Genomic DNA, 25750 nt, shown 5'->3' with positions numbered 1-25750 from the left:
GCCGCTGAAAGGACATGCTGTTCTGTTTGACACAAACACGGCCTGAGGAGGGGCCACGTTTGTTCTTTCTGTTACTTGAGATATCAGAAACAGGATATCCTATTCCTATATCATCCCAAGAAAGGGAAATGAAACACATTCTTAGTGGCTTGTCTAGTTTCTTAGTTGTAATATTTACTACAGGCTCCCTATGTGTAGTATACACACGATAAACTAAAAGCAACATTAAGAATCTTAGTAGTGCCATGCCGCGCATTCATTTCAAGTACATAAATCTCTCTCTCTCTAATCTAAACCATAAGCAACCAATCACATTCAGTTAAGGTTTATAAATTAGGATAATGTGATGTGAATTGAGGTTTTCATTCTTGGCAAATGAGTCGAAAATGGCACCACTTATCCTACCAGAGCGGCCCGCTACAACTTCTCTTGCATTCAGTTTACAACTTCCAATGGACTATGCTCTTCAAAGAACAACTCTGAACACGAGATGCTGTTTCAGGAATGGCCGTTGTCCTTCAATCTTACTGTAAAAGGTGCCTTTGAGCTGATCACTGAACAACATGAAGGGTATCGTTGTATGACAAAAGCCATCCAATAAAAAGTCCACAATAATTATGTGATTGGGTCAATTCCAAACTATACATCAATATATTTGTCTCTTTTGTCCAAGTAACATCAACCATGGGTGCAAGAAGTAAGAACCGCAGATAGCAAAAGAATCTAACGGGGTCGGACGCGTGGAACATACTTGCACAAAAATAAATCTAAGATTATGAGTTTTTTGGCATTGAATTGTGTAGAATGAACCTACAGAGTTTATATTTTCAAAGAATACTTAAAAGAATAAATTTTGAAATGTGCATAAAACTTGTGCCACCATATTGTGTCCCATCTAGGGTTGGAAACAGTTCCAATCTGGATTAACTATATAAAATTAAGAGCAGAATCGTGTGAAGCTACAGTATAGCCAAATATAGCAAAACCCCTTTACAGGTCGCCAATTTGCAACCCTTATCTCAATCCTTGCTGCCCATAAAAGACCAAGTCCTACTGTCACAAAGCTTTAGCAGCAAACATTCGAAAAACCTACGATATCTGTCGTTCATCAATATAACTCGGAGTTCGGACTAATAAGGCTCAAACAAAAAGGATGAAAGAGATGACAGATGAAAGACCAGATGAACTGAGACAAGAGGATTTTGAAAGAGAATTCTAAAGATATTTATTATTTTTTACTGATCAAACTTATTTCTATAGTTGTTCAAGGACATGAATTTGATAGACAGAAATGTAGCTCAACAACATGGATTTTGAACATCGAAATGTAAATGGCAGTTGAAATAAGAGCGGAGGCAAGACATTTTCATCGAGTTCCTGCTGGTAGCAACTATAATATCGTCTTCTTCTTCATTTCTATTTTTATTCAATTCGATCCCCATCTCAGCTCATAATCATAGCAAAATGCATAATTCTAAACATCCCAATGCCTCGTTTATACAAATACCGCCTCAGAGGCAGAGATAGAGATATCCAATGCAATGTCAGAATCGCATTTATAATCATCGCTTTTCTACAGATTTTATGCCCATTCAACAATTCCACACAATCAAGCTGAATGGAATTGAGTAACAAAGAAAAGGGAAGGAAATCCTAAAAGCAAAAAGGAGGAGGAGGGGAGGAATAACAGAATTACGTACAGACGAAGCTGGAGTGGAGTGTTGCTTCTTAGAGGGGGAGGACCTTCCTGACAATCTCGTCGCTAAGGGCCGCGATCTGGGAGTCGAGGCTCCGGATGGTCTCCTCCTTCTGCCTCTCGAGGTTCTCGAGCGCAGCGTTGAGCTCCACCTCGACCTTCTTCCTCCCCTCGGCGAGCTTCGCCTCCACCTCTGCCGACACCTCCTTCTTCATCTGGTTGAGCGCCGCCGATATCTCGGCTCGGGCCGCCCTCATGATCGCCGCCGCCTGTTCGTCCAGCTCCTTCACCTCCGCAGAGGTGTCCTTCACGCTGTTGAGCTTCTCCCTGATAGCCGCGTCCCTCCCATCCATGAACTTCCCGAGCGGCGTGAAGTAGATTTTGTCCAGCGCGAACATCAACACCAGAAACTCTGCCGCGATGATAGGCAGCGTCAGATTGAAGTCGAAGAGCTTCGCCTTCTCTATCTCCGCAGCCAGGGCCGGCAACGCCGACGAAGCCGAGAAGGCGGCCGCAGCCGTCGAGACCGAGAGCGCCGCGGACCTGAGATGAGGGTGGCTGATGAGGCGGCGGACCGCCTCCTGCGGAACATGGAGGAGGGTGGTCGCAGGGGAGCACCTGGGCTTCTGGGGAAGTGGGGCTGTGGTAGCCTTGGTTGGGATCTTGGCCATGAGGATGCTCGTCGCCATGGGGATTCTTCACTCAGTCTCCGCGCTGCTCTGTTCGTGGCTTCTCCTTTGCTCCTCCTTTCCTTCTTTCCGATGAAGAGAAGAAGAGGGTGGAAGAGGAGGAGGAGGGAAGAGGGTGGTGGTGGTATGGGATCTTATCCGTCCATCTCCTCTCCTGTGCCACACATTCTTTAGCACGAATGGTGGCCGTTGGCTCTCCCCGGCGGGCCGGCCCTCCCTGCTCCAGGACTAGGAGTCCAGGGAATTCTGACGACACTGAATCGGGTTGTGCTCCTCCCTGCCCCGACCCCAAAGTTGGCTTTGGAGCCGGATTTTCTAATCCATCCCAATGTGAAGCTTAAGCACCCATGGGGAATATTTAATAAAGTCAATACCATATTTAAGGCAAAATATTTTACATCGAATATAAGCATGCCCTCTTAACAGCAACAGTAAAACCCCTGAAAGAGTGACGCCGGAAGAGTGAGCTCAGCTTATTGCCTGGCTTCAGTTTTCTACAATAGTCAGGAAGACACCTTAAAAAAAGCAAAGTCTCTCTTCCTTTTCCCTTGTCATGGAGTTTCTCTTCCTTTCCCTTGTCATGGAGTCTAGGACTGATTCGAAACCCGAGTGAACTTACAATTACTCTTTTCAACTGGAGAATAATATGCTATCATTTGCAGTATAGAAGAATATCTCGCATGAGAATCAAGCTGACGACTGTGTTTTCACCAGTCCACTTGCCCAATCAGCTATAATCAGCTATGTTATGCCCCTTAGTGCCAGATTTTAGAGCGGCTATTAACATCTTTTCTGTAAAAAATGTTGAGGGTGCTGCAGGAGTTTACCCCAAATGTGATTAATGCATATGGCTCATCTTGGTGGAATGCGGACTCTGGCAATCTTTGCCGGTATTAGATGTTTAACCTTGTGGGCGCTTGGCCCCTTGATCATCTGCTCTTGCAGACTGCTAAATTTTGCAAGGCAATAACTGCAATTGTGCACTAATTGGTTATAGTTACGACATTCGTTAATATGGGCTGGCATATTACTTCCACGTCCAAGGTCTTAATGCAGGACATCATCTGGTCGTGTTCCAAATTCAGTAAGGAATTTCTTTATGAATGGTGGATTTGTTCATGATGCTTGAATAAAATCTAGTTATTGAACACAAGGCAAAAGAAAAAACATGAGCTAAACTTGGTGCAATCTGGTTCCTTTTATATACGCTCCCTGTTGCTAGATACTGAGGTCTCTGCCTTCAGTTGCTCCAGAACAGGCTGATTTCTGCTGACAATTAACACAGTCCAATTTGCTGCAACATACTTTCAGTTTGTTTCCATGTGATTTAATGCCGACGCGAGCTTCTGGACAGAGTTTGGGAGTCCCAGATCTGCTTAAAAAACAGGGAAAATGACGCTGAACCCCGGCCATAACTAAGCCATTTGGTAACTGATGCTCTTTGATTGCCGGAAATTAGTGTGCTCCGGGCGGTTCATGATGATTTGAGGACCATCGCCACCACAAGGACTCGAACTACCAAATTTGCATGTAGGCCACTTTCATCAAGACAACTCCAAAACAGAAGTTACGGAGCCCTCAGCTGAAAAGTATCGTTCTTGCATATTGATGAAAAAAGACTTCATATTCTCATTATATGTACAAAACAGGAGGATTTATGTTACAGAGTAAACATAGATAAAAACTCCACAAGCAGAACGCAGAGAGAGAGAGAGAGAGAGAGAGAGAGGTTTTCAACTTTTCATGATAATGAAGAACCAAATTGATCCTTTCTGCCAGTTTCCACATTATGACGCGAAGGTCTCCATGGAAATGCATACTGGACCTGCACATTCACATAAAAATGACAGCATTAACAAGAGTTTTTCTTCCCAAATTAATGGTGTATCTGAGATTAATGTTGATGCACTGATCTGACATTAAGAAGTAAAGATGAGTACCATCATGATGATGATGCACATTTTGACATAAACCTACATGTTCCGTAGATTATGATGATGATGGCTCTGATGATACTTAGCAACTGATTTGTGGGTATTGGACTTCTAGACCATGCATGCTTAAATTCCACTGTACGAATACTCTCTTCATAATCGAACCGGTTTTAGTAGTTCAGAAGAACCTGAACCCTGAGGTAAGAAGAAGATTCATATACCATTTATGCGCTTGTGGCATGAGGCAAAATGGTGGACCATATCCTGAATTCCGGCGAAGGCCACCAAGAATTCTGCAGCGTCTGTACGGTCAAGCACCCTCTTGACGATGAGCTCGAGCACCCTGTACCTGAGCTGCTGAGCTCGAGCGACGATTCGGACTATCTTCTTCAAACCCAACTGTAAGGAGTGGACGGCCGTCTCGGTCCTGCATGTGCTGTCCTCGTCAAAGTCGGCTCCCGCTCCGGCGAACGGCAGCCTGAGTATGCATGTGGCCTGATACTCGCCGAGCTCTTCTTCCAGGATGGCTTCCTCGATGCGGGCGTCTTGGCGACAACGATTCAAGACCTTGATCTGCCAGGTCCTTAGATTGAACCGGGACGCACGGATGAAGAGGAAAAGGAGTGTGAAGATGGCCGAGGGACGCCAATCGCCGAGCCAATACAGGGAGTTCTCCAGTCGGCATCTCGACGACGGCATGAGCTCGCCCGCAACCTTGCCAGGACGGATTGGAGCCGATGACCTGTGGGAGCGCGGCTCGTATCGGCTGAGTTGCTTGTCAATAAAGCGGTCCAGGAGGTACTTCGCTTTGAGAAATCTTTCCAGTGTAGCCGCTCTCTTCATTCGGTCGTGGAGCCCTTTTTTCAACGATTTCTGTCCTGTTCGGATAATTGCACCGAGAAGAAGGTAAAGATAAGGATTTAAGCTTTGATGGAACCAAATATGCACGATTCAATCGTCTCTTTAAATGCCAATGGTGCTCTTAGTTTTGGTTTCTTTACAGAAAGCATAAGAAATTAATACGAAGGAGAAATTTTAGCAATAAAATGTTGGTTTTCATCATTGATCTCTTTTGCTTTTAAATCTGAACAACAAACTATTGATTTTCATCCTTGATTTCTTCTTTGTTACCAGAAAGTATCAAGAAACACATCCTGAGGTCTTCGAATAGCGAGTTGCCAGTTTGGTCATGATTCTGCTTGATCCTTCTAGTTTTTGGCCTTCGAATAACCTGAACGGCGTAGCACCCTTCGCAAGCAACGGAAAGAACGAGTTTCTCTTGATGGCGACGTTGGGTCGTCCTGGTTTCTGGGCAAATGGCTACAAGATTTCTTGATGGGGACATGGAAAATGGTTCTCCCCCCGGTGATGGATCACCGAATAAATTACAGCAATCTTGGTCGGAGATAAGAAGAAAGGGATGCAGAAAAACATAAGAAGACGTAATTTCCGATTATAGACAAGATTTTTCCGGTCCACTGGTGAAAAATGATCTTGCTGAGAACAAGACTGTGGCCAACAAGAAAGAAAAGGAAGAAGCAGAACGCACCGCGTCTCTTCCAATCGAGGATCCACGCACATTTGAGAGTGCCGCCGTGCTGATGCTGCTCGTCCTCTTGCTCGGTGGCCTCGCTGCGAGTCTTGCCTCTGCACCAAAACAAGGAAGAACTTAGGACTAAAGCATTTCAGGACTTATCAAATGAGGAGAGTGAGAGAGATGCAGCGGACGTTGGTGGGCAGAGTCTGAGGAGCTCCCACGTCGTCTGCCTCGGTAATTCTCTTTTTGATAACAGCGGTGACGAAAAGGACGACGACGATGATCGCCTTCTCTCCATTATTGATCCCTGCAGTTTGTCTCAAAGCAAAAAGAAAAGGGAGAAGAGGAGGGAAGGAGGAGGAGGAAGCCTTACGCGCGTTCCCTATTTATTGAGGAGGAAGCCGTTAATTTTTGTCAAATAAGTCCCCAATTTACAGTAATTTGACAAAATCATGCCCATCTGCTGCTTCACTCGAAAGAATAAATTAATAATGCATCTCCAGTCAGCGAGTTCGATTTAAAAAACACTTTCATGTTATCATTTGTCCGGATTTTGATTTTACTAATAATCTCCAAAACTCCAATTTTATGTTTGAAAAAATAAAAATTGAATGTTTCTAACTTTCTTTTAATGAATGTCTGATTTTTTCAATCCAAGTGAATTGGTTTTTGTACTATTAAGAAATTAGGTTAAACATAGGTGCATTTGCAGAGTTATGTATATTTTTCACTGCCTTCTTCTAAAGGGCAAAATGGTATATCACTACTAATTCATAGTTTGCTTGATCAAAACAAACTTATAAAGCCTTTTAATTTGGAAAAAAATGTTTAGCTTTATTACTAAATATTTGGGTTATTTTTAAAATGTTCTTTGAATAAAATATTATCTCACTGGCGGACGATAATACCCTTACCTTGCTTTTCATGTGGGGTCATAAATACAACTACTCCAATGCATCTCTCTTGCCAAAGTATGGTTGGGATGCAAAGACATAAAGAAAGATAGATTTTTTCAAATCCACCTTTGACTTATAGACAATTGCCAAAGTCCATCCCCGAACATCTCTGTGCTTTTCACTTAAGTCGTCTATAATATAAGTTGGGATGTAATTCTCTCACTCACTTGCAACTATAGAATAAAGAAATTTGACCTATGGAGATAAATTAAGTAATGCTTAGAAGATACTCAAATGAAGCTTATTAGAACTCACCTCAAAATATTATTTCACAAGCGAATAAGATCACACCCTTCAAAGGTTAGCTGGAATCTATTATTTAAATTGTTAAATTGTCAGCAAAATAATTTTTATTATTTAAAGGTTAGCTGGAATCTATTACTCGTTAAGTTAAAATGAGAATAATTTGAAGTGATTAAAAAATGAAAACCATCTTTTTATCCTTATTTTTTGCTTATAATTTCAAAGAAAACACCATCTTTTATAATGTTTTTTAACAAGGGTATACTTTTTTTAGCCCCAGACTGCATGTATTTAGAAGCTGAGATGACTGAGACTAGTGATTGTGAGGAAGAGGAAACATTTTTACAAGGACGGATGGTAAAAAAAAGTTACGTTTAAAAAAAAAAATCATGCCTTCATATTTTTTTTATGAAAAAACTATTAAATGAGGCCTTAATATAAAAATTCCGTCAACATGATAAACCAAAACAAGTTTTTGGCAGTATTTCTTTTTCAAAAGTTTATGTCTATCAATAGATAACATTCATATGAATTCAGCTAACTGTTTGCAATTTTCATGTTAGTGAGAGTTTACTTCATAGGATTGTTTTTATAAAAAGTTGAAAAAAAAATGTCAAATGTTGATCACGTTTTTTCAAAAGCATAAGAATTCTTCGTCAAATGAAAGTAAGATACATTTGACAAAAGACATTAACAATAATAAATATTTGAAAGAGGCAATAACAGGTTGTATATTTTTGTGTTTTAAGGATTCAAAATGACAAAAATACCCTTGATAGTAAAATAGAAGACCTCTTCGTAAAAGGGTAAAATGGACTTTGAACATAGTTTCTTATAAAAAGACGAAAATACCCTTCTAGTGAAATAGTGGAACACAGGTTCTAGTGCCACCCATTGACATGGAAATTGGCTTGTTTTACAAAACATGGCTTTGATTTGTTTGTACGTTTCATATATATTGTACGTTTCATGGAATTATCTGGTAATTTATCCGCCTTTTGTAAATTAGGCCGTTCTTTTCCCTCCCATTCGTCTTTCTCTGTCACATGGATGGAGCTAGCAAGTAGCAACGCCCTTATGATCTCCTCTCTCTTTGAAAATCAGACGGTTGTGATGTAAAGTGATCCGCCTATTGTTCCATGGCGTCCATCCATCGTGGGGATGGCGATGTTTTGATTGTCTGTGAGTGGTGCAGCAAGATTGGAGATCGTTCTGAGAGGTTGGTTCCTTTCCGGTTGATGATGGGGAGCTCCCTTGCTCTCTAACTTGTCGGATTCTGTTGCCGCCTGCTACCGGGCAATGCGCGAACTTGTCTGCCTTTAGTGGGTTTTTTCGTCTCCCAAGCAAGCAGAGAACTGAGCGGTGGGGAGATGACGTCGTCCGTTCTTTATAGGAAGATTGTCACGGGTTTGCTCATCCAGAGAATTCATAATCCAGAGGTATGCCTTTCTTTTTTTCTTCTTGTTCTTGTTCTTTCACTTTGCTTGATTTATTTTGTTTTCTTGGGATATTCTGCACTTTATTTTTTTATTGGTTTCAATGTTCTGGTTTGGTGGGGATGGTACCCTTTTGTTGAGTTTTTAATTTGGAGACTTATTTGGTGCTATGAAGTACATTTCTTTGTCACTTTCTGTGTTTGGACTTCATAATGATGCTATAGAACCGCTAGACTCTGTCTGGACAAGCACCCAACTTGAGATTGTGGAACTTTATTTTCCTTTTTTCATATTTTGGCAGGTTTCCTTTCTTTTCTCTTGCTGTTTCCCATATTTACTTGCTTATGTAGGAAAGCAACTTCTCCTTTAATGTGGGCTGCTGGTAGTTCCGCCATACTCTAGTTCTATGGCTTCAACTGATATTCAAACATCCGACAAATAGAATCTAATTAAACGGAAGAAGGGCCCTCTGTTACGGCGCTTCTAATATTAAAGTTGTCGAAATGAGTCCGTTTCCATTAATGGCAGGCCTTTTCTGGAATACCCAGATGATATATTTACCTTGCCATATCCTACCGTTCATCTTATTTGGTGAAATTTAGCCGTTCTTAAGCAATATATATTTTTCATGGAGATAGAAATAACTCACCTTCTGAAATTGCGTTAATCTGTTATGGTGCTGTAGTAATGGATCATTGCTGATAGCTGACTTGATCTGGGTAAGTTGTACACACAATTGTAGAGGTGGGCAGCTGACCAATTGTCCTTTTTTCTGCAGTAATTAATGAAAATTAGCGTGGCATGACAATGATATATGTTAGACTGAGGTATGAAAGGCGCTTCTGCAACTTGCATGGAGTGCTACAGCCTAGATTACATAAAAATCATTCTGTATTGCTTCAAAGACCATCCTTGAATTCCCTCATCCCCAAATCCACCTTCCCTGATTAGGAGTGAGTGGTTAACCTTATACGACTAGGATTTGAAGATCCAGTAGTACTGCTCCTCCTAGTACAAGTTTGTCATCGGTAAGAACAAAATAGTGTATATGACAGGTGATGCTAAAAGGTCTGATGGACTGTTCCTGAATCTCAAAGATCTGCCTTGGTGAATTTTCTCACGTGAGTTGAAACTAATTGTGCATGAGCATGGGCCTTGGCGAACCTGCAAACTGCTGTTCTTGGATATGGACATATAATCTTCATGAGATAACTTTGTTTATTTGCCTCATACCAGAAGATTGATTATGCTTGTAAACTATAAATTCATAATTGGCACACACAAATACGCTTGAGTGGAACCTCTATTGAACTGAAATATATATAATGCCTTGAATTTCTTTATTTGTGACCATAATAGGCCTTCTGTAGTTGGCAAGTTCTATGGACCTGTGCCGCTTCAACCTCTTCTAAGTTCCATGCATCATTCTTTTCATCAATAAAGTGCTTCGTGCTTCATCTGAGCTGTTATAGTTTGCCCAAAGGACCTGTTTCAAGCATGAAAGAAAATGTGTCACATGAAAGGGACTATAAAAAATTAGCCTGGGTGGTGCATTTGTGAAGGTACTCTCCTAGTGGATTCATGAAAAAGACGTTTAGATAAAAGCATCTGCGCGCTCCTGCTACCTGCAGGGAAGGTTTTTCTTTTCTCCCACACAGTGAAGTGTTTCATTTCATGTGAAAATGAGCCAATGGATTTGTATGCCAGCAGATATTAGTAAGAGCAAGGACCCTTATGATTTATTGATTACAGTTTCTATGGGGCGTAGGCCTCCCAAAAGGTTAACATTTAAGTTTCAAACTTCCAGAACTTTTCCTTCTGTTGGATTAAGCTACCTTCCCTCCTCCAACCACAAGAAGACTGGGAAATGGACAACAGTTACCTGTTCACTATTGTATCCTCCCTGTCTGGCATTCATTTGAAACTTGGTATCACTTTCAGATTGTTGACTGGATGTATTTGATGTGTCCACCCCATAGTTCACATATCACAGTAATCTTCGTAATGTTGGTTCAGATCCTCCTCCATGCAGGCAAAGGTAGGTCAGTACTGTAGTGGATATCAGTTGGAAGGACCAAGTATTCAAGAATAACCTTCTGCATAAATATGTTAATCTTATTTCCAATATATTTAGCCTATATAGCATTCTCTGAAATTGCCTTGAACTAGATAGGCTAGGCTTTTGGATATGATTTTAGATGCAACTATGTCCTAACAGTTACCACAAACTTAATGCAGCAAGAGCCCATGCAGCTTAACTGGAAACAGAAAATCTTTACTCTTCCAATATCCTGGAACGGGCGTAGACCTCTGATAACTCTGGTGAGATCAGTCCTAGATAAGCCCAAGTGTAGTATTAATAGCAATGAGAATGGATCCACAGAACCTGCAAGAGTTCTTTTGGAGAAATTGTTTTCACAATCACTGAAGCTTGACAAACAAATGAGTAATGTCTTCCAAATGGATGATAATATGGATATTAGTCTTCAAATTCTTGAAGCTGATCTCCAAGCAGCATTAGTTGCTTTGATGAAGAAAGAAGAGGACCTCCAAAATGCAGAGAGAATGGTGTTATTGGACCGTGCTGAATTAGATCATGCCCAGCATGAACTAGAACGACGAGAGGAAGCAATGGTTGCTGTACAAACTAGACAATTAGAGCTGGAGGAAGAACTTAAGAAGGCCCATAATGATTTAGCCTCTCAAGGAAGCCAGATTGAAAAATTGAAGCTTTTGTTGCGAGAGCGTGACAAGGAGATGGTCAGCACCAAATATTCTCTTTCACGGAAGGAGGAAGAACTACATAAAATGAGAGAGGACTTGTACCTGAAAAACATAGAAGCTGAAAAGATTAGTTTGGAACTGCAGTCTAGAGATCAGATTCTGGGCGAAGCCAATGAAGTTATAAAGAAACAGAAGGTTGACATTCAGGAACTCCATAGTGTCATTGGGGAGAAAGAGCTCAAGTTACTTCACTCCTTACAGCAAAAGAGGAATCAAGAAGAGATGCTAAGGGTTGCAGAGGCCAAACTAGAAGCACGAACTCTTGAATGGTTATGTAGACAAGAGGAACTCAAAAAACTTACAGAGGAAGTGGCCAACCAGAAGTATAAAATTAAGGGAACAGAAGCAGAGCTAGAACAAATGAGAACAGTTCTTGCTACTATAAGATCTGAGCTAATCGATTCTCAAAAGTCTTTAGCTTTGTCACGAAAAACGCTGAACAATCAAGAGCACCAGCTTGAGAAGCAATTAGCTGATATGGAGGAGCAAAAGATTGTCTTGATGTCACACAAAGCAAGCCTGAAAAATGCTCAGCTAGAAATTGAAAATGAAAAGAATAAACTAGAAGCAGCTCGTGCCCGTAATGCTGAACTTGAGAAACAGCTTGATGCCAAGAAGGTGTTAGTAGCAGAGCTTCAGCAGGATTTGGATGCTAGGAAATCTGCTCTGGAGTGTGCATCAATTGAAGTCCTGTCACTCAAGAAGGAGCTGGAGAAGAAAATGTCAGAGTTCACTATTTCTCAAGGCCTTCTTCAGGTTAAAGAATCTGAGTTGGTGAAAGCTAAACTTGAAATCGAGCGACTGAGATCAGATAAGAAGTCTATTCAGCTTCTCTTGCAAGCAAAGGATGCCATTATCCAAGCTACAGAGAGGAAATTGTCTGATGTGAAAGAAGAGCTGCATGAGTTAAAGGATCTGTTGAAAGGAAAAGAAGATACACTTCTTCAGGCTACCACTATGCTTCAGGATAAAGACCAATACATACATGCAATGCAACTTGTACTAGATGACACCAAACTAAACTACTCCGAAGCTGCATCTATTATACAACGAATTGCAAATCTCACAAATGTGCTGGTTGCTTCTGCAAAGAAAGAAAGAGATGTTTCCTTCAGTGCAGAAATTCAGGAAAAGCTGTTGACGGAGAAGGAGATGATTGTATCACCAGTAGTGGAACAACCAATGGAGGCTCTCAATAGGCAAAAGCAGTTGGAAACAGAACTAGAAATAACTAAAGAATCTCTTAGGCTGAAAGAAATAGAGTTATTAACTGTACAGAGAACTCTCGCAATAAAAGATGCAGAGATCAAAGCAGTACTTGAGAAATGGACCTTGAAGGAAAGGGAACTTCAAAAAATGGAAGAGGAAATCAACGAGGAAGCCGAGAATATTAGAAGAGTACACATTCTTGCACAGAAGAGAACTGGGGACAAGAGTGTCGACGAATTTACAATTGAAAGGCTTCAAGTTGAGGTTGCTCAGTTAGAAGTTCAAGCAGCAGTCAGTGCCCTTCAGAAACTTGCCAATCTTAGTCAGGAGCTACTGAAAGCAAGCGATACTTGTTTGAGCTTTGAGATGGGGGCTTCCTTAGACCAAAAGAGTGAGACATTAAAAGCAAAGAAGGGGGAGCCTTTTAACGAAACTAAGAGTGCCATCGTCAGGCTTTTCTCTTTGACTGAGCAGCTTCTGGAAGAGGCAGGAATTCAGAAATGAAAAGCTACTTGTCTGCACCAATGTAAATATCTAACACATTCATTGCTGCTTTCGCTGGCTGATAAAAATCACTGCTTGTACTCTTCTTTTCAGACATAACAGTATGAGCTGCGCAAACGTGTAAAGCTCATGCATTCATCTAAAATCCATTATCATGTTAGATGATTGCTTCGGGTAACAGAGACCTGGAATATTGCAGTTTGAGAATGCTTCTAGTTGTATAGTTTAATATTTTTTCTTTTTCCTGTGTTTCTTGAAGATTTTTCCATGTACACTAGAAGTTGTTTAAATGCAGCAATTGTTAAGCGGAGGAGGATTTTTTCCTTTTGGTGACAGTTGTATCAAATGTATATGCAGTCTTTGTGGGCTGGAAAGTGTGTTTGCCACTGAATTGTCAGTTCATATTTCACCATCAGTCGAATTTTTCGGTTCATTTTTTAGCACTGTAAAATATTTCTGTAAAACAATGCTTACTGGCAATTGATATGTTGGGATGCCAAATAGCCAGTCGACAATTTAATTGAGGCTATGCGCATCAGCATCAATGGGGCTTGGAAATCCTTGAGTCGGCAAGGGGGCCAACCACGTTTCAACAAACCCCTTGTTTGTAAAATGTTTCAAGCTTTCTTTCCTTCAGCTGTAGTGGCAGTTTGTGTGCATCCTTCCTCCCTCACTTCAATTTCTTTCAGGCTTCTCCACTACTTCAAGAAAATACGTGCTTATGGAAAGGTATACTCCTTGTGAGATTAGAAATGATATTTTGTCAACCTGTAAACTCTTACAAGTCTTTAATACCAGTGATCACTTGAAGATGCATTATTGTATCTCTCCCTCTCTCTCTCTCTGCTGTGAGCATCAAGCTTGTCAACCTCTCCCATCCCTTCCATCCACCTCCTGCACAGCAGCCACAACCACCAGTGCGTGCTGGATTGAAGTTTAGGGAAAAAGTATTTGAAAACGGACGAATCAAATATTGGAGAAGAAAGTAAGCGCAACAAAGGGTACTCTGTGTCCTCTCTCTGTCATTGCTTATGGTCAGATTGGCTGCTGCATCTCTCTTTTTTTCCTTTTTGGTGGGTCGGCACCCGGCAACCGACTGTCCCAGCCTCAAGTTTGGTTTCATTCTTCATTGTAAGCTGTTCATTTGGAGCAGATTGATTCTGCCGTCTTTGAAAATACAAGAGAAATTTAGGTGCATATATGAAATATCTGGGAGTAATGGAATAAACAGACAATTTTTGATATTGATAAAAACACGCCTGCTTTCTGCATTGTTGATAATAAAAGAACTTTTTTGCCAATAATCAGTCAGTGGTTGCTAAATCAAGTTGGACCTAACTAAAATATTATCAACAAAACACAAATCGCAAGTTCATTAATTTGCATTACCTTTTCCAGTTTACTTGATAATTGACCATATCCAAATTTGTTACTTTTTTATAGTTTTTATTTATTAGCACTATTGCTTAATTAACAGTTAATTTGACAGTAAATTTTTGTAGATCTTTTTAATTAACCATGAAAAAACTTATGTTGTTTACAATGAAATTGAAAAGCTTAAGTGTGTTAGATTATTGTCAAATCCTTAGGTATGTTTTAGATGTGCTACTAGAAAAAAGTTATTTGTGTAATATTAAGACCTCATTTGTATCTATATTGGTTAACTTGGATTTTCATTTTTTTTAAAACATTGTAAAAAAGCGCCTAACTCTTGGGCAAATAACGTTCAGGTTTCTAAACTAAATAAACATGCACTAATTTTTTAAAGAAATTATCAAAAAACTGCCTTCTTGAACAGAATACTAATTTTTGACACAAACTTATTTTAGATGCCACTTACGAACCATTATTCCCTCGTTGAAATGAGATATTTTAGTTTCCAAGTTGGGTGCTTTTGACATAAATTTTTCAAAAATTTAGCACCTCATTGTTAGTTTTTTTGTTAGATTTCAAAAGTTGAGTGGTACTTTGTTATTTTTTAAACATCGGGCACATTTTTTTTGTCTATTTAAACGAGGTGCACTAGACACTTAAGTTGCAACTTTTAAGTTTGCCGTTAGTACGTAAATAAGTAAAAAGATATGAGGTATTAGTGCAAAAATTTAGAGTTAGTTAATGAGAGGTCTCACTCTACTATTGCACCAAACCCCTTTTGCCAACGAGATATCCAAAGAGAACAAAGGGTTTTTTTTCCTTCTCTTTTGCTTTTAAGATATGGAGTTATTTTGAGACTTAGGTGGAGAGCAGAAAACCCGTCAACTAAAGTATTATACATCTAATCATTGCAGCATAAAAGAGTTATGTTCACGAGAATTGAACTGATCATGCATGATTTTTACCAACATCTTAAGTCACCAATCCTTTTTTCTAAAAGTGTTTTGAAATTTAATGTTTAATTCATTTATAGAAATGAAATCTTCAAATTCATTATTGTAATTGGGATTTTAGTTTTGAACATTTTTTTACTAGTCAGGCAGAAATATGCTTTCTTGCTGGACAGTTGATGATTAGCATTTTATTTTTTTTCAATTTTCCCCTACCCTCTGTTGTTTTTCATCTTATTACGGGAGTTAGGCAGTAGGCACGTACTAGGTCCCATAAGATTTAAATTGAAAATTCAAGCTTAATATACAAATTAAAATATCAATAACATTTTTTGTGACTTGAAAAAAAATATATTTGAATAAAATCACCTTTATATTTTACTATGACACGATCAATGTCATGTTGGTAAGATGATTGTAAGTGTTGGAAGATTAGAAGATAGCAATCCTTTTATACAAGTAGTTTCTTTGTTATCAGCTCACTGTGCTCCAAACGAACTTTTGTGTTTTAATGAAATTACATAAGTGCTTATTAACAATGATAACATGAATTAATCATAAATGTGAATTCATCTGACATGTATACATTATACTATCTTTAGCTATTATATATAAACTTTTGTGTATTTTAGGTCTTCATTGAAAAGTAAAAAACATGTTATAGTCAATACAAGCTAGGATCTCATTTAAAATTAAAGCGTAGTTAGTGTTTTAAATAAAATAAAGAAAATTTACCAAGTTGAATTTGGTCCCCCCTTATCTCTCTAAAAGATATATATATATATATACCCAAGTAAATGTTGGTAAGCATAGGTACATTCATCTTAGTAGTTGCGCATTTGCTTTCTCCTTTGTTGGCACTGTATCATTTGCTTTGTTTGTCAAATATATTATATATGCACATGAACAAATCTTGAAGTCAAACAGAGCATTATTGTACTTCCTCATTTACTAGAGAAAGACTAAAAAACCAAGTTAATTCCCACGCGTATTTTTGATAAAAATGAAAAACAGAAAAATTTGACTTTTATTTTTTCTTCCACTTATAAGAAAGAAAATGACTTTTTTCAGCAATTTTTTTCTTTTATGGCATTTATGATAAAATTTTACCCAAAATAAATAACAGACAAAGTCTTAGTTGAGAAAAAGCTAAAAGGGGGGTGAAAAGGAGGAGAGGAAGGAAAGAGTGAAAAAAGAAAAAAAAGATAATCGGTCCTTACTTTGTGCATCTTTTGTCCTTCATCAAGCATGATGGACGGCCGTAAAAGTAGCTCACTCAGAAAAAATAATACTAACAAAAAAACTAAAAGAATATTTTACAGAATGAAGAAAAGCAGAAAACCCCTCCCACACTCTCCTTCTTCTTTCCCTTCCCCTTTCCTTTGCTGTGAAATCCCTCATTTCCTTTGTGAATCATTCGAAAGCCTGTTGGATGGACAAATCAGTTGAGCTACCACCCACCTGAGGTTTCGCCGGGGAATCCGCTTTCCCGACTCATCTATGTGTCGGAATCTTGGGGTTTCTTCTGTGTTGGGTGCTGTCTGATACTTCAATTTGAAGGGAAGGAGTGAGGGTTTCCGTGTTCTCCTCTGGGAACCGGGATTCCGTCGCCGGTCGGGTTTTTGGTGGTTGGGGACTTGCATGGGAGTGTAGTCCGAGCCGGCGGCGTCGAGAGTAACGTCGATCCGTGCCTGAAACCATGTCTGCGATAGTCTGTGGAAAGAGGTCCCTTTTCGAAGAGCTCCATTCGCCTCCTCCCGTCTCGAAGCGACTTCGCTGCGCCGGCGGCAGCTCGCCGATCAGGCCGTCGCCGTCTCGGGTGGTCTGTACCGCCGTCGACTCGCCGCTCTTGCAGCTCCGGGAGCTCTTCCCAGACATGGACGCGCAGGTCATTTTCTGCCTGTATTTCATTGCAGATTGTTTCTTACGTTCGAGGAGGTTCTTAATATGTGGTTCTTTGTATCTGAACGAATCGGCATTGGTTCTAGTTTCTCCATAAGTTTTGCTGGCTGGAGGAGATCGAAAATTGGGTTTAGTGCTCCATTTCTTGCTCATTCTGTGATTTTCTGAGTTTTAATTGGTTTACCACATGAAACTTTTCTTCAAGTTTCTGAAAATTTCAAGATTCTGATTTTGGATAATTTTCTGTATCAAATTGTCTATTTTCTTTCACTGGAGTTGGATGTTTGTTCCCGAAATTGGGTGATCTTTTGGTTTCTATAAGTCGTATAACAATTTTTTTTGCAACCATCAAGTTCAGATCTGCCACCCACTTATGATAATTTTGTTATACGGGGCTGGCACTGGTTTAGAACTTGCATACGGGCAACTGTTATGTTGTTTTTGGAACAAGGGCTACGCCTGCCTTGACAAACTTCTCAAATAAAAATATGTTTAAGAGCAATGCTTTGACTTTACTGGTTTTGAATATGGTTTTTCTGATGTTTAACTAGAAACTTTTTGTATGTCTTTTACTGCTTCGCGTGCTTTTGTGATGCCTGAGATGCAAGTTCAGTACTCCGATAAAAAGCTTAAAGTAAAGTTGGTGTCTGATTTATGGTTTGTATAGTTACCTCTACTTCAACGAGGAAGAAAATGGCTTGTCCTTTGTTTGGGATGATAAAAAAAAATTTATGGAGTCTTGGCAGTTGGTATGTTTATTGGTGAATATCCATTTCGAGAGGTATGGTCATCTTTCCTGCATTTCTTGTTTTCAAGCTTCATAGCATTGGCTTGGTCAATGGATTTGTTTCCTCCATTTACTTACGTACAAGAAAGTTGAATCCCTCACTCATTTCAAACTACAACAACATGTGGATTCATCTAGCAGCTTATTGCTATTTCTAGTTGTTAATTTTTTTTTACATGGATTAGAGCTCATACATGTGCACTAAAATTTTGCAGTTAAATTACTATTTATTATTCCAAAGAGGTCAATAACAATCCTCTGCATGCTATCTTTCAGCTTCTTGAGAGAACACTTGAAGCATGCGGCAATGATTTGGATTCAACAATCAAGAGCTTGAATGAACTCTGTTTACGAGAGTGCAATGCAGCTTCTGCTGGGATGAAGCCTGATGTGAAGGCAGGAGTATTTCCTCAGGAATCTGTAGAAGGTATGCTACTTTGATTGTTGACTCTTGGGGTTGTGAAAGTGGTTAAAATTACAGTGCCTACCAACCTCTTTCTGCAGTACCATATGGATAGTTGTGATTCTTTAATATTTGATTGCAGATTGCCCGTCAGATCCTGTAGATCTACTCGGTTTTAATTTTTGTCAGGAATAAACTCTTGGATCATCGTTTTAAATAAAACCATATTTTTGAGGATTTTTTATTTTTTTAAGGCATGTGAAAATGGCAAAATTATGAGCTATTAATCTTGAATTCAGTCAAATGCCTACTTGTACGTTGTACATGGATTTTGGGTGATCTAGTGACCAATTTGGCTCAGTCAGACCCAACTTAGTTACACCAGCTAAAAGTGGACCTTTCCTTTTTGATAACCCCTTGCTATTAACAGCTGTCAGCTTACCCTGTAAGGGAGCAAACACAAAATGCAAATTCTCCCCCAAGACCCATTTCAGGTGGGACTGTTTTTGTATAAGGCTATAAGCTTCACCAGTAGTTGTCTCTATTTTGTACGTGAAAATGGTCCTCTCATTTTTGAAAGGACAATTCTCTCCATCCTTCCAAAGTGAGACTGAATTTGGAAGAATGTCATATTTTTAGAGTGAAATTTTCACCTATTTTTGGCTGAAGAGATAAGTTCTCAAAATAACCTAGAGCTACATATGGGCATTTCCTTGTCCTTCACTAAGGCACACCCTTACAGAGTCTTTTTGAAAAGGTGAACAAAAGAACCTATATTTGCATAAGAATCACAGTTTTTTCAAGCAAGTATGTTGTTGATTAGAAGTTTAGAAGAGACTTTTCCTTTGGATTGGGCAAGTGAAATGGGATTTGGAATAAAGAAGCATATTTTTGGGTGAAATTTTAACCTACTTTTGATTGAGAAGATAAGTTATCCTCAAAAACAACCTAGAAGGGTACTTGTATGTATGATTTTTTTTTTCCCTTCACTAAAACACATCTATACAGATAATCCTTTTGAAAAGTTGAAAAGTACCTATATTTGCATAAGGATAACTGTTTTTCCCGTTGGTAATGGAGATGGGAAATTGAAAGAACCTAAAATTGATGCTTAGTGAAGACTTGACCCTTTGGCTTAGACAAGATGAAGGATTTTAGTCAAATGTGGCTTTATTTTGTAACTGTATAATAGTTTTTCCATAATTATTTGCTCATGATTAAACGTTGCTTTTGATTTGTTGACAAACTTGACATCTTTCTTTCTAGCTAAAGGCTTAACATTGAGAGTAGTTGTGTGAAAGACAAGCTAATTGGCAAACCATAAGGTGCAAGGATGATTTTTCAATAGCTGCAGCTACTTTAGAAAAAGCCCTACATAATATGCAGCTAGACAGAGAGAGAGAGAGAGAGAGAGAGAGAGAGAGAGAGAGAGAGAGAGAGAGAGAGAGACAAAGGAGGAAGAGGGAGGATAAGAACCGGTCTACTTGGTCTCTACAACGACACCCTTAATCCCAAGATCAACACTCCTCAATACGATCAGGTTGCACCCTCTAAGGCTCGAACTAAGGACGTGGTTACTACAAGCCACCCAACTCGACCAGTTGTGCTACTCATTATTTGGTTGTCTATGTCACATAGGTGCGGGTGCCGGAGCGGCACACCTCAAAAAATTTAGGTGCAGCAATGCGGCGAGGCTATTTATTATTATGATTATTATTAATTTATTATTATAGTATATATATATAAAACATGACAAAAATTGTCTATAAACCACAAAATTATCAAATAACAAATTCAAAATTGCAAATCATGTCAATAAGAAATATACTCTAGTTTTGAGTTCCCAATTCATACTTCATCCATCATCTTAAAATGTAATAACAACTACAAAATCTGATGTACAAAACAAAATAATCGTGCTGAATCTAAGTTCCATAAAGACTATTATGAAGAAAATAAAATGAAACAAAAAGAAATGGTTAAAAATCATAAAATCTCTCATATTGTCCACAGGAATGAAGATACATTATCATCAAAATACTAATCAAGTAATACTATAATACTTGTGAGGCTGAGCGACAATGGATGCCGTGAGCACGAACCTTCTTCCTCCCCGGCCCTTCAGCCCTTCTACTCACTGCCCACCCATTCCCCATTACACATAGTGACGCGCTGGTTAAAGAGGAAATGCTAAACAGGCAAAAAGAACATGCTAAACAAGTAAAAACTGTAAAACACTAAAAGTCGGTGCACGCTGCAGGAAAAAAAAACTGATTTAATCATTTTAATGTTAAAAAATTAAAACAGAACAGTTAGAAGTTAGAACAGAAAACTAGCATTATAGCAGGCTTAGCAGCACTCATAAGTCTTGAGTGGCTGAATCTTGACGGCAAAAACCAAAAAATAGAAATAGGAAACAAATAAAAACCATCAATAAAACTATGTTACATAGGTACGGGTACGGGACAGTGGGTTTGGGTACGGTATTTTTGCCAATCTTGGTATGGTGGTATGGTGATAGTTATGTATTTTTAATTAACTATATACATGAAATCAGCAAAAAAAAGTAACGTAAATATAAAAAACTCATGCCATTTTTGCCGTAGATATGTTGTATGAAAGTAAGGAAGAAAAAGGAAGAGGCATCAGGCAAAAATAAGTTCATTTAAAGTGACATAGGTATTATGTATGAGAAAGAAGGAGGAAGTGCCGACACGTACCACTGTGACATTGCAATAAAACATTCACTCATTTAGACGGCAGAAGCCAAACTAAGATGCATTGTTAAAATTTTAAACTAACATCTAATGGGAAAATGAACAAACGTAAAAATGAAATCAATACAACGTTCAATAGTTTAATAAAACAAAGAAAGTGATTGTAAAATGGAATTTGAAGAATCAGAGAAAGAGCAGCTGCCAGAAAAAATCCTACAAGCTCTACTGCCGAAAGAACAACACACTTGCCCCCCGTCTGGTTGTAGTCGACGCTGGAGGAACAAGCTCTGCTGGCGGAGGAACAAGCTCTGCCGCCGGCCGTCGAAAACACAGGCGCCGCTGCATCGGAGGGTTGTGAAGCGTTGGTCACCGGTGCTTCAATGCAAGAGGGAGAAGACTGAGGAAGACAAAGAGGAGGGGGAAGGGGCACGATCATGCCCTAAATCTGTTTTAACAAAATAAAAAATAAAAAAATGGACACAAAAGTCCGTGATGCGGTTTGACCGCACCCAACTTTTCTTGACTGCGGCTGGGTGCGAATCCAGGCCGCGCAGTTGCGTTGACGCTGGTGCGTTAACAAAATTGAAGCGTCCATGTGACTTAGTTGGTTGTGCGTGTGTGTGTGTGAGAGAGAGAGAGGGAGAGGGAGAGAGAGATGATGATGATGATTTTGGTGTGGGTGAGGTGTAGTCCTTGTTGTAAAATGGTGCTGTTGTTAGAATTTAAAGATTAGACATTATGTAAGTACACATATGTATATTTCATATATACTGTCATACATCTAGTTTCATGTATGATTTGTATATATGAATATCTATGTATGCATAGGTGTTTATGTATTTTATTTTATTTGTTTCTTTTTCTTTTTTATGTACCTTTTTTATTTCTTTTCTTTTTCTATTTTTACTTTTTCTTTTTTTGTAAAGGGGAACTAGCTGTTGGGCCAGCTTCCAACGGCTAGATTTCTAGCCGTTGGAGCTGGCCCAACAGCCAACTCCTCCTTCTTCTCTCCCTTACATTGTACTATAAATAAGGGACTGTTGTCCCTTGTTTTGTTAAGGCTTTTAGGCCTCTCTTGTGTTCTCTTCTCTTGAGATTAATATATTTATATTCTCCTCAAGTTTGAGGATTGGTTGTGCATTACCTATTGAAGGTGTTGGAATCTTCAAGAGTGTATCTCTTGAAGCGTTTGCATCCTCAAGATTGGGACTGATTTACAGCTGTAACTTCATATTGTATTGATTGGGTCCAAACTAATGTTCATGAAAATCATATTCTTTTTTCGTTTAGAAGATCCTTTCAAAATCTAATTAAAATGAAATGGAAATGTGTCTTAAGTGGGTTGTGTTTCATTGGCATGAGTGTGGGCAATGTATTAGAATATGTATTATAACCTATGCTGGTCAAGTCTAAAATACCACATACAATGTATGTAACACGATGTGAAGATTGTAAGCTGTTAAAATTTTTAAATATCTAAAAAATTCAGAGGAAAGACATATTGCTTCAGAATTATATCCACTACAAAACAAAACTACAAGTTCATATGAAAATGACCATAAATTGCACAAGACATTGATGCACAATAACAAAAAGTGTGAATAGCATGCATTTTAAAATTTAAAGCTTAAAGACCTGAACTAATCCAAAAATACAAAAGCTTTATGCTCCTCAAAGAACATAATAGTCTTAAAGAACTTTAGAGTTTCAGATTTCCTCTACAAGAAACCATAACAGCTTCTGTTTCGTTCTTGAAAATCAAACTAGAATTTACTCTTTGCCCGCAAATTTGTAAATAACTGCCATAGCATAGTTAGCAGTCAGTTCTAAGGGATTAATGTGAGATGCCAAATGAAAAAGAATTTTTGGTTATTTTCCATGTTTTTTTTAAAGTAATGTAAAGTAAAAAGTTGTTTTGCAGGTTGCACTTAATAAAATGAGGATGTTTTGTATGTTACACTTAATACATGACAGTGGCATTCTAATTTCAGGGGTGTCACAACGTGATATGTAAACCTATGCTATGGCACTAGATTTTGCTTGAGGTTAGGATTAGCATCCATAAAGTAGCCCATTTCCAGTTTTCCACTTGCTATACTTTTTAGGTCGGGTCTAAAGTAATTGGACAATCCCAACTGAAGCACTTGTCATTTCTATAATATTGGTTCTTGTTTGGATAATTGTCCGGTTAATGTACCTTGTTATCTTCTTTTGCTGAGGTTTCTTAGCAACTATTTGCTGTTATTTATATGCTAGAAGCTTAATTCTCCTTCTATGTTTTCATGTTGGTAGTTGCCAATGATGATGCGACTGCACATGGTCCATCTCCTACTGATCTTCCAGCTGATGGTTTGGAGTGGGTGGAGTTGCTTGTGAGAGAAATGATGAATGCGTGTGATATGAATGATGCTAGGCTGCGTGCATCAAGGATCCTTGAGGTGCTTGAGAAATCAATTATGTCTCGAGCTGGGGAAGTTGTGGCTGAAAATCTTCGGAAGGTGTATATCCTTTTCTGTTCATTTATAAATTTATTTTCTCCTTCTAAGGACCTTATTATTGGCAAACCATTAAGTAGCGGATATTTTGTTGAAATTTCTTCTACCTGCTATTACAGACGACCATCATTTCTCGGTTTTAGTTTGCCCTCTTTTTCTTTCTCCCACCTGTTCTCCTTTGGTCTAAAGCCATCTTAAGTTCCGTTGTTTCCTATGCCTAAGACTGCCTTCCTCCCTTGGAAAAATATTCAGCTTGTTAGATATGCACCTCTAACTACTAAAATGGTGTCAGCTGCTTTTCTGAAACACGAGATTATGAACTGGGAATTGCTGAGAATTTACAGCTTTTACCAAGTCAATCTATGTCGATTTATATGAAAAATGCATAAAGCTGCCTGCTTTTGTTCTTTTTCCTTCAAGGATTACAAAATGGCATATAGGTGTACCTTTTGAGAGTCTGGAGCATTATTTTTCCTCTTTCTCCTCAGAGGTTCAGCTCCTTTTTCTTCCTATCCACTATTATCCCAAAGCCTGATAAAACATACTCAATAATTGTTGTTTGCTCTGTATAGCATGCTCCATGTGCAGGCTGCTCAATCGTTGAATTGCATTTTTGCTAATACCGATCCCACCTGGGATCAGGTTTGATGGTTTGAGTTAAAATTTGACGAACCTGGCCTTCATTTTTTTGCCCTTTGTTGGGGTTCAGGAGAACATGCTACTCAAGGAACACTTTGAGGCTCTTCTTCGTGACAATCAAATCCTCAAACGAGCTGTGACAATCCAGCATGAGCGGCAAAAAGAATATGATGAGAGGGGTCAGGAGCTGCAGCATCTAAAACAACTCGTCTCACAATATCAAGAGCAAGTGCGGACACTTGAGGTTCGTCTTCCTTGAAACAAGACACCTGTTCTCTTATGCTTCCGGGCTTTGCTTCTGAACCATTTTTTCCTCACCAACCCTTGATTGTGTTTTCCAGGTAAATAATTATGCCTTGACAATGCATCTGCAACAGGCACAGCAGAGTAGCTCTATTCCTGGGCATTTTCACCCAGATGTGTTCTAGTTTGCCAGATGGTGTGAAGTCGTATGGAACAGAAGTGGGTGTGTTTTCAATTTGATTGCATTTGTCCCTATGCTATTGCCATACAAAAATATATAGCTATTGAGGGCCCAGTTGTAACGTCTTGGATGATGATTATGAAGCTATAAAGCATTCATTCATCATCTTTCACTCTCTTTCTCTCTCTCCCCGTCTCGTGCACATACACATACAAAGAAAAAGCAGCCAGTTTTGCCATACAAAAGCATATAGCTATTAAGGGCTCTGTTGTAATACCTCGGACGATGATTATGAAGCTATAAAGCATTCATTCATCGTCTTTCCCTTCTCTCTCTCTCTCTCTCTCGCGTGCACACACATACGGGGAAATCTGGCAGCTAGCTAGCAAGAGTCTTGTTTCTGACATCAAATATCATAGGTAAGAGTCTCATGATTGATGGTGCCTTTCTTCTGTCCCACTTATGATCTTCAACAGTGCATTGGTGATATTATCTTATTTCTTTCCATTTAGGCACTGGTTGAGTGCAGGCTATGCAAGGACAGATGCACTATGGTTCTCACCATGGTTCGGAAATTTTGGTGCCAGCAATTTGCTGAACTGCAGGTGGAGTTAACATAAGTCCATCCTCGATGCCATAAACCAGCAGCATTTCTTTTTAGTAGTCGTTTGATTCTCATGCTTTTAATGTGATTTAAATGTCACGCATGTTTTGAAAACACCATCAATTCCTTTCTCTACTAAACTTCACTTTAACAAAAGATGTTCTTTGGACAATTTGTTGGAAATTGGACAACTTACAAAGTCATGGTTTACTGTTTCAAGAAAATCACATTCAGAACCTCTGAAAAAAGCATAATATCTCCATCCAAATGCTGGACTTCTTAAATACATTCCATGCATGCTTCCTTGCACCTAGAAAAACAACGGCAGCTGATGCATTTAGTAGTGAATACGTGTGGTTGCACAGGGTAAGGTGATAGCAAATTGAACAGCTGCGTTCTCATTGTAAGCCAGTGAGCCACATTGCAAGGCAATGAGTTGCGGATCAACATTGCCACGTCGCAACTTG

The 25750-nt window shown here is 39.1% G+C and overlaps 4 protein-coding genes across 5 annotated transcripts; 2 read left to right on the top strand and 2 right to left on the bottom strand.

Moving 5' to 3' along the window:
* Positions 1-298: 298 nt before the first annotated feature.
* LOC116253597 (ATP synthase subunit b', chloroplastic) lies at positions 299-2576 on the bottom strand. Its single transcript, XM_031628503.2, has 2 exons — positions 1701-2576; positions 299-554 (listed from the first exon to the last, which is right to left on the bottom strand). The coding sequence occupies exon 1, from the start codon at positions 2383-2385 to the stop codon at positions 1729-1731; it is 657 nt and encodes a 218-aa protein (XP_031484363.1). The 5' UTR covers positions 2386-2576; the 3' UTR covers positions 299-554; positions 1701-1728.
* Positions 2577-4086: 1510 nt separating this feature from the next.
* Positions 4087-6196, bottom strand: LOC116253519 (uncharacterized). The gene is made up of 4 exons (XM_031628356.1): positions 6048-6196; positions 5869-5966; positions 4541-5197; positions 4087-4210 (listed from the first exon to the last, which is right to left on the bottom strand). Exons 1-4 carry the CDS (start codon positions 6152-6154, stop codon positions 4173-4175), a joined length of 900 nt encoding a protein of 299 aa, XP_031484216.1. The 5' UTR covers positions 6155-6196; the 3' UTR covers positions 4087-4172.
* A 1929-nt stretch (positions 6197-8125) lies between these two features.
* Positions 8126-13509, top strand: LOC116253702 (uncharacterized). Of its 2 annotated transcripts, none has more exons than XM_031628659.2 (2): positions 8126-8494; positions 10730-13509. In XM_031628659.2, exons 1-2 carry the CDS (start codon positions 8426-8428, stop codon positions 12986-12988), a joined length of 2328 nt encoding a protein of 775 aa, XP_031484519.1. In that variant the 5' UTR covers positions 8126-8425; the 3' UTR covers positions 12989-13509. The 2 variants fall into 2 exon arrangements, with proteins under 2 accessions (XP_031484519.1, XP_031484520.1); XM_031628660.2 differs by having other exon boundaries at positions 9851-13508.
* A 3133-nt stretch (positions 13510-16642) lies between these two features.
* Positions 16643-24867, top strand: LOC116252123 (uncharacterized). The gene is made up of 5 exons (XM_031626200.2): positions 16643-17200; positions 18278-18428; positions 23414-23619; positions 24326-24499; positions 24597-24867. Exons 1-5 carry the CDS (start codon positions 17012-17014, stop codon positions 24681-24683), a joined length of 807 nt encoding a protein of 268 aa, XP_031482060.1. The 5' UTR covers positions 16643-17011; the 3' UTR covers positions 24684-24867.
* The last annotated feature ends 883 nt before the right edge of the window (positions 24868-25750 follow it).

The sequence above is a fragment of the Nymphaea colorata genome, chromosome 4, assembly GCF_008831285.2.
Source record: "Nymphaea colorata isolate Beijing-Zhang1983 chromosome 4, ASM883128v2, whole genome shotgun sequence".
Lineage (NCBI taxonomy): Eukaryota > Viridiplantae > Streptophyta > Magnoliopsida > Nymphaeales > Nymphaeaceae > Nymphaea > Nymphaea colorata.
Note: the sequence above shows the minus strand (reverse complement) of the source record. Positions and strands in the feature narration are given on the sequence as shown.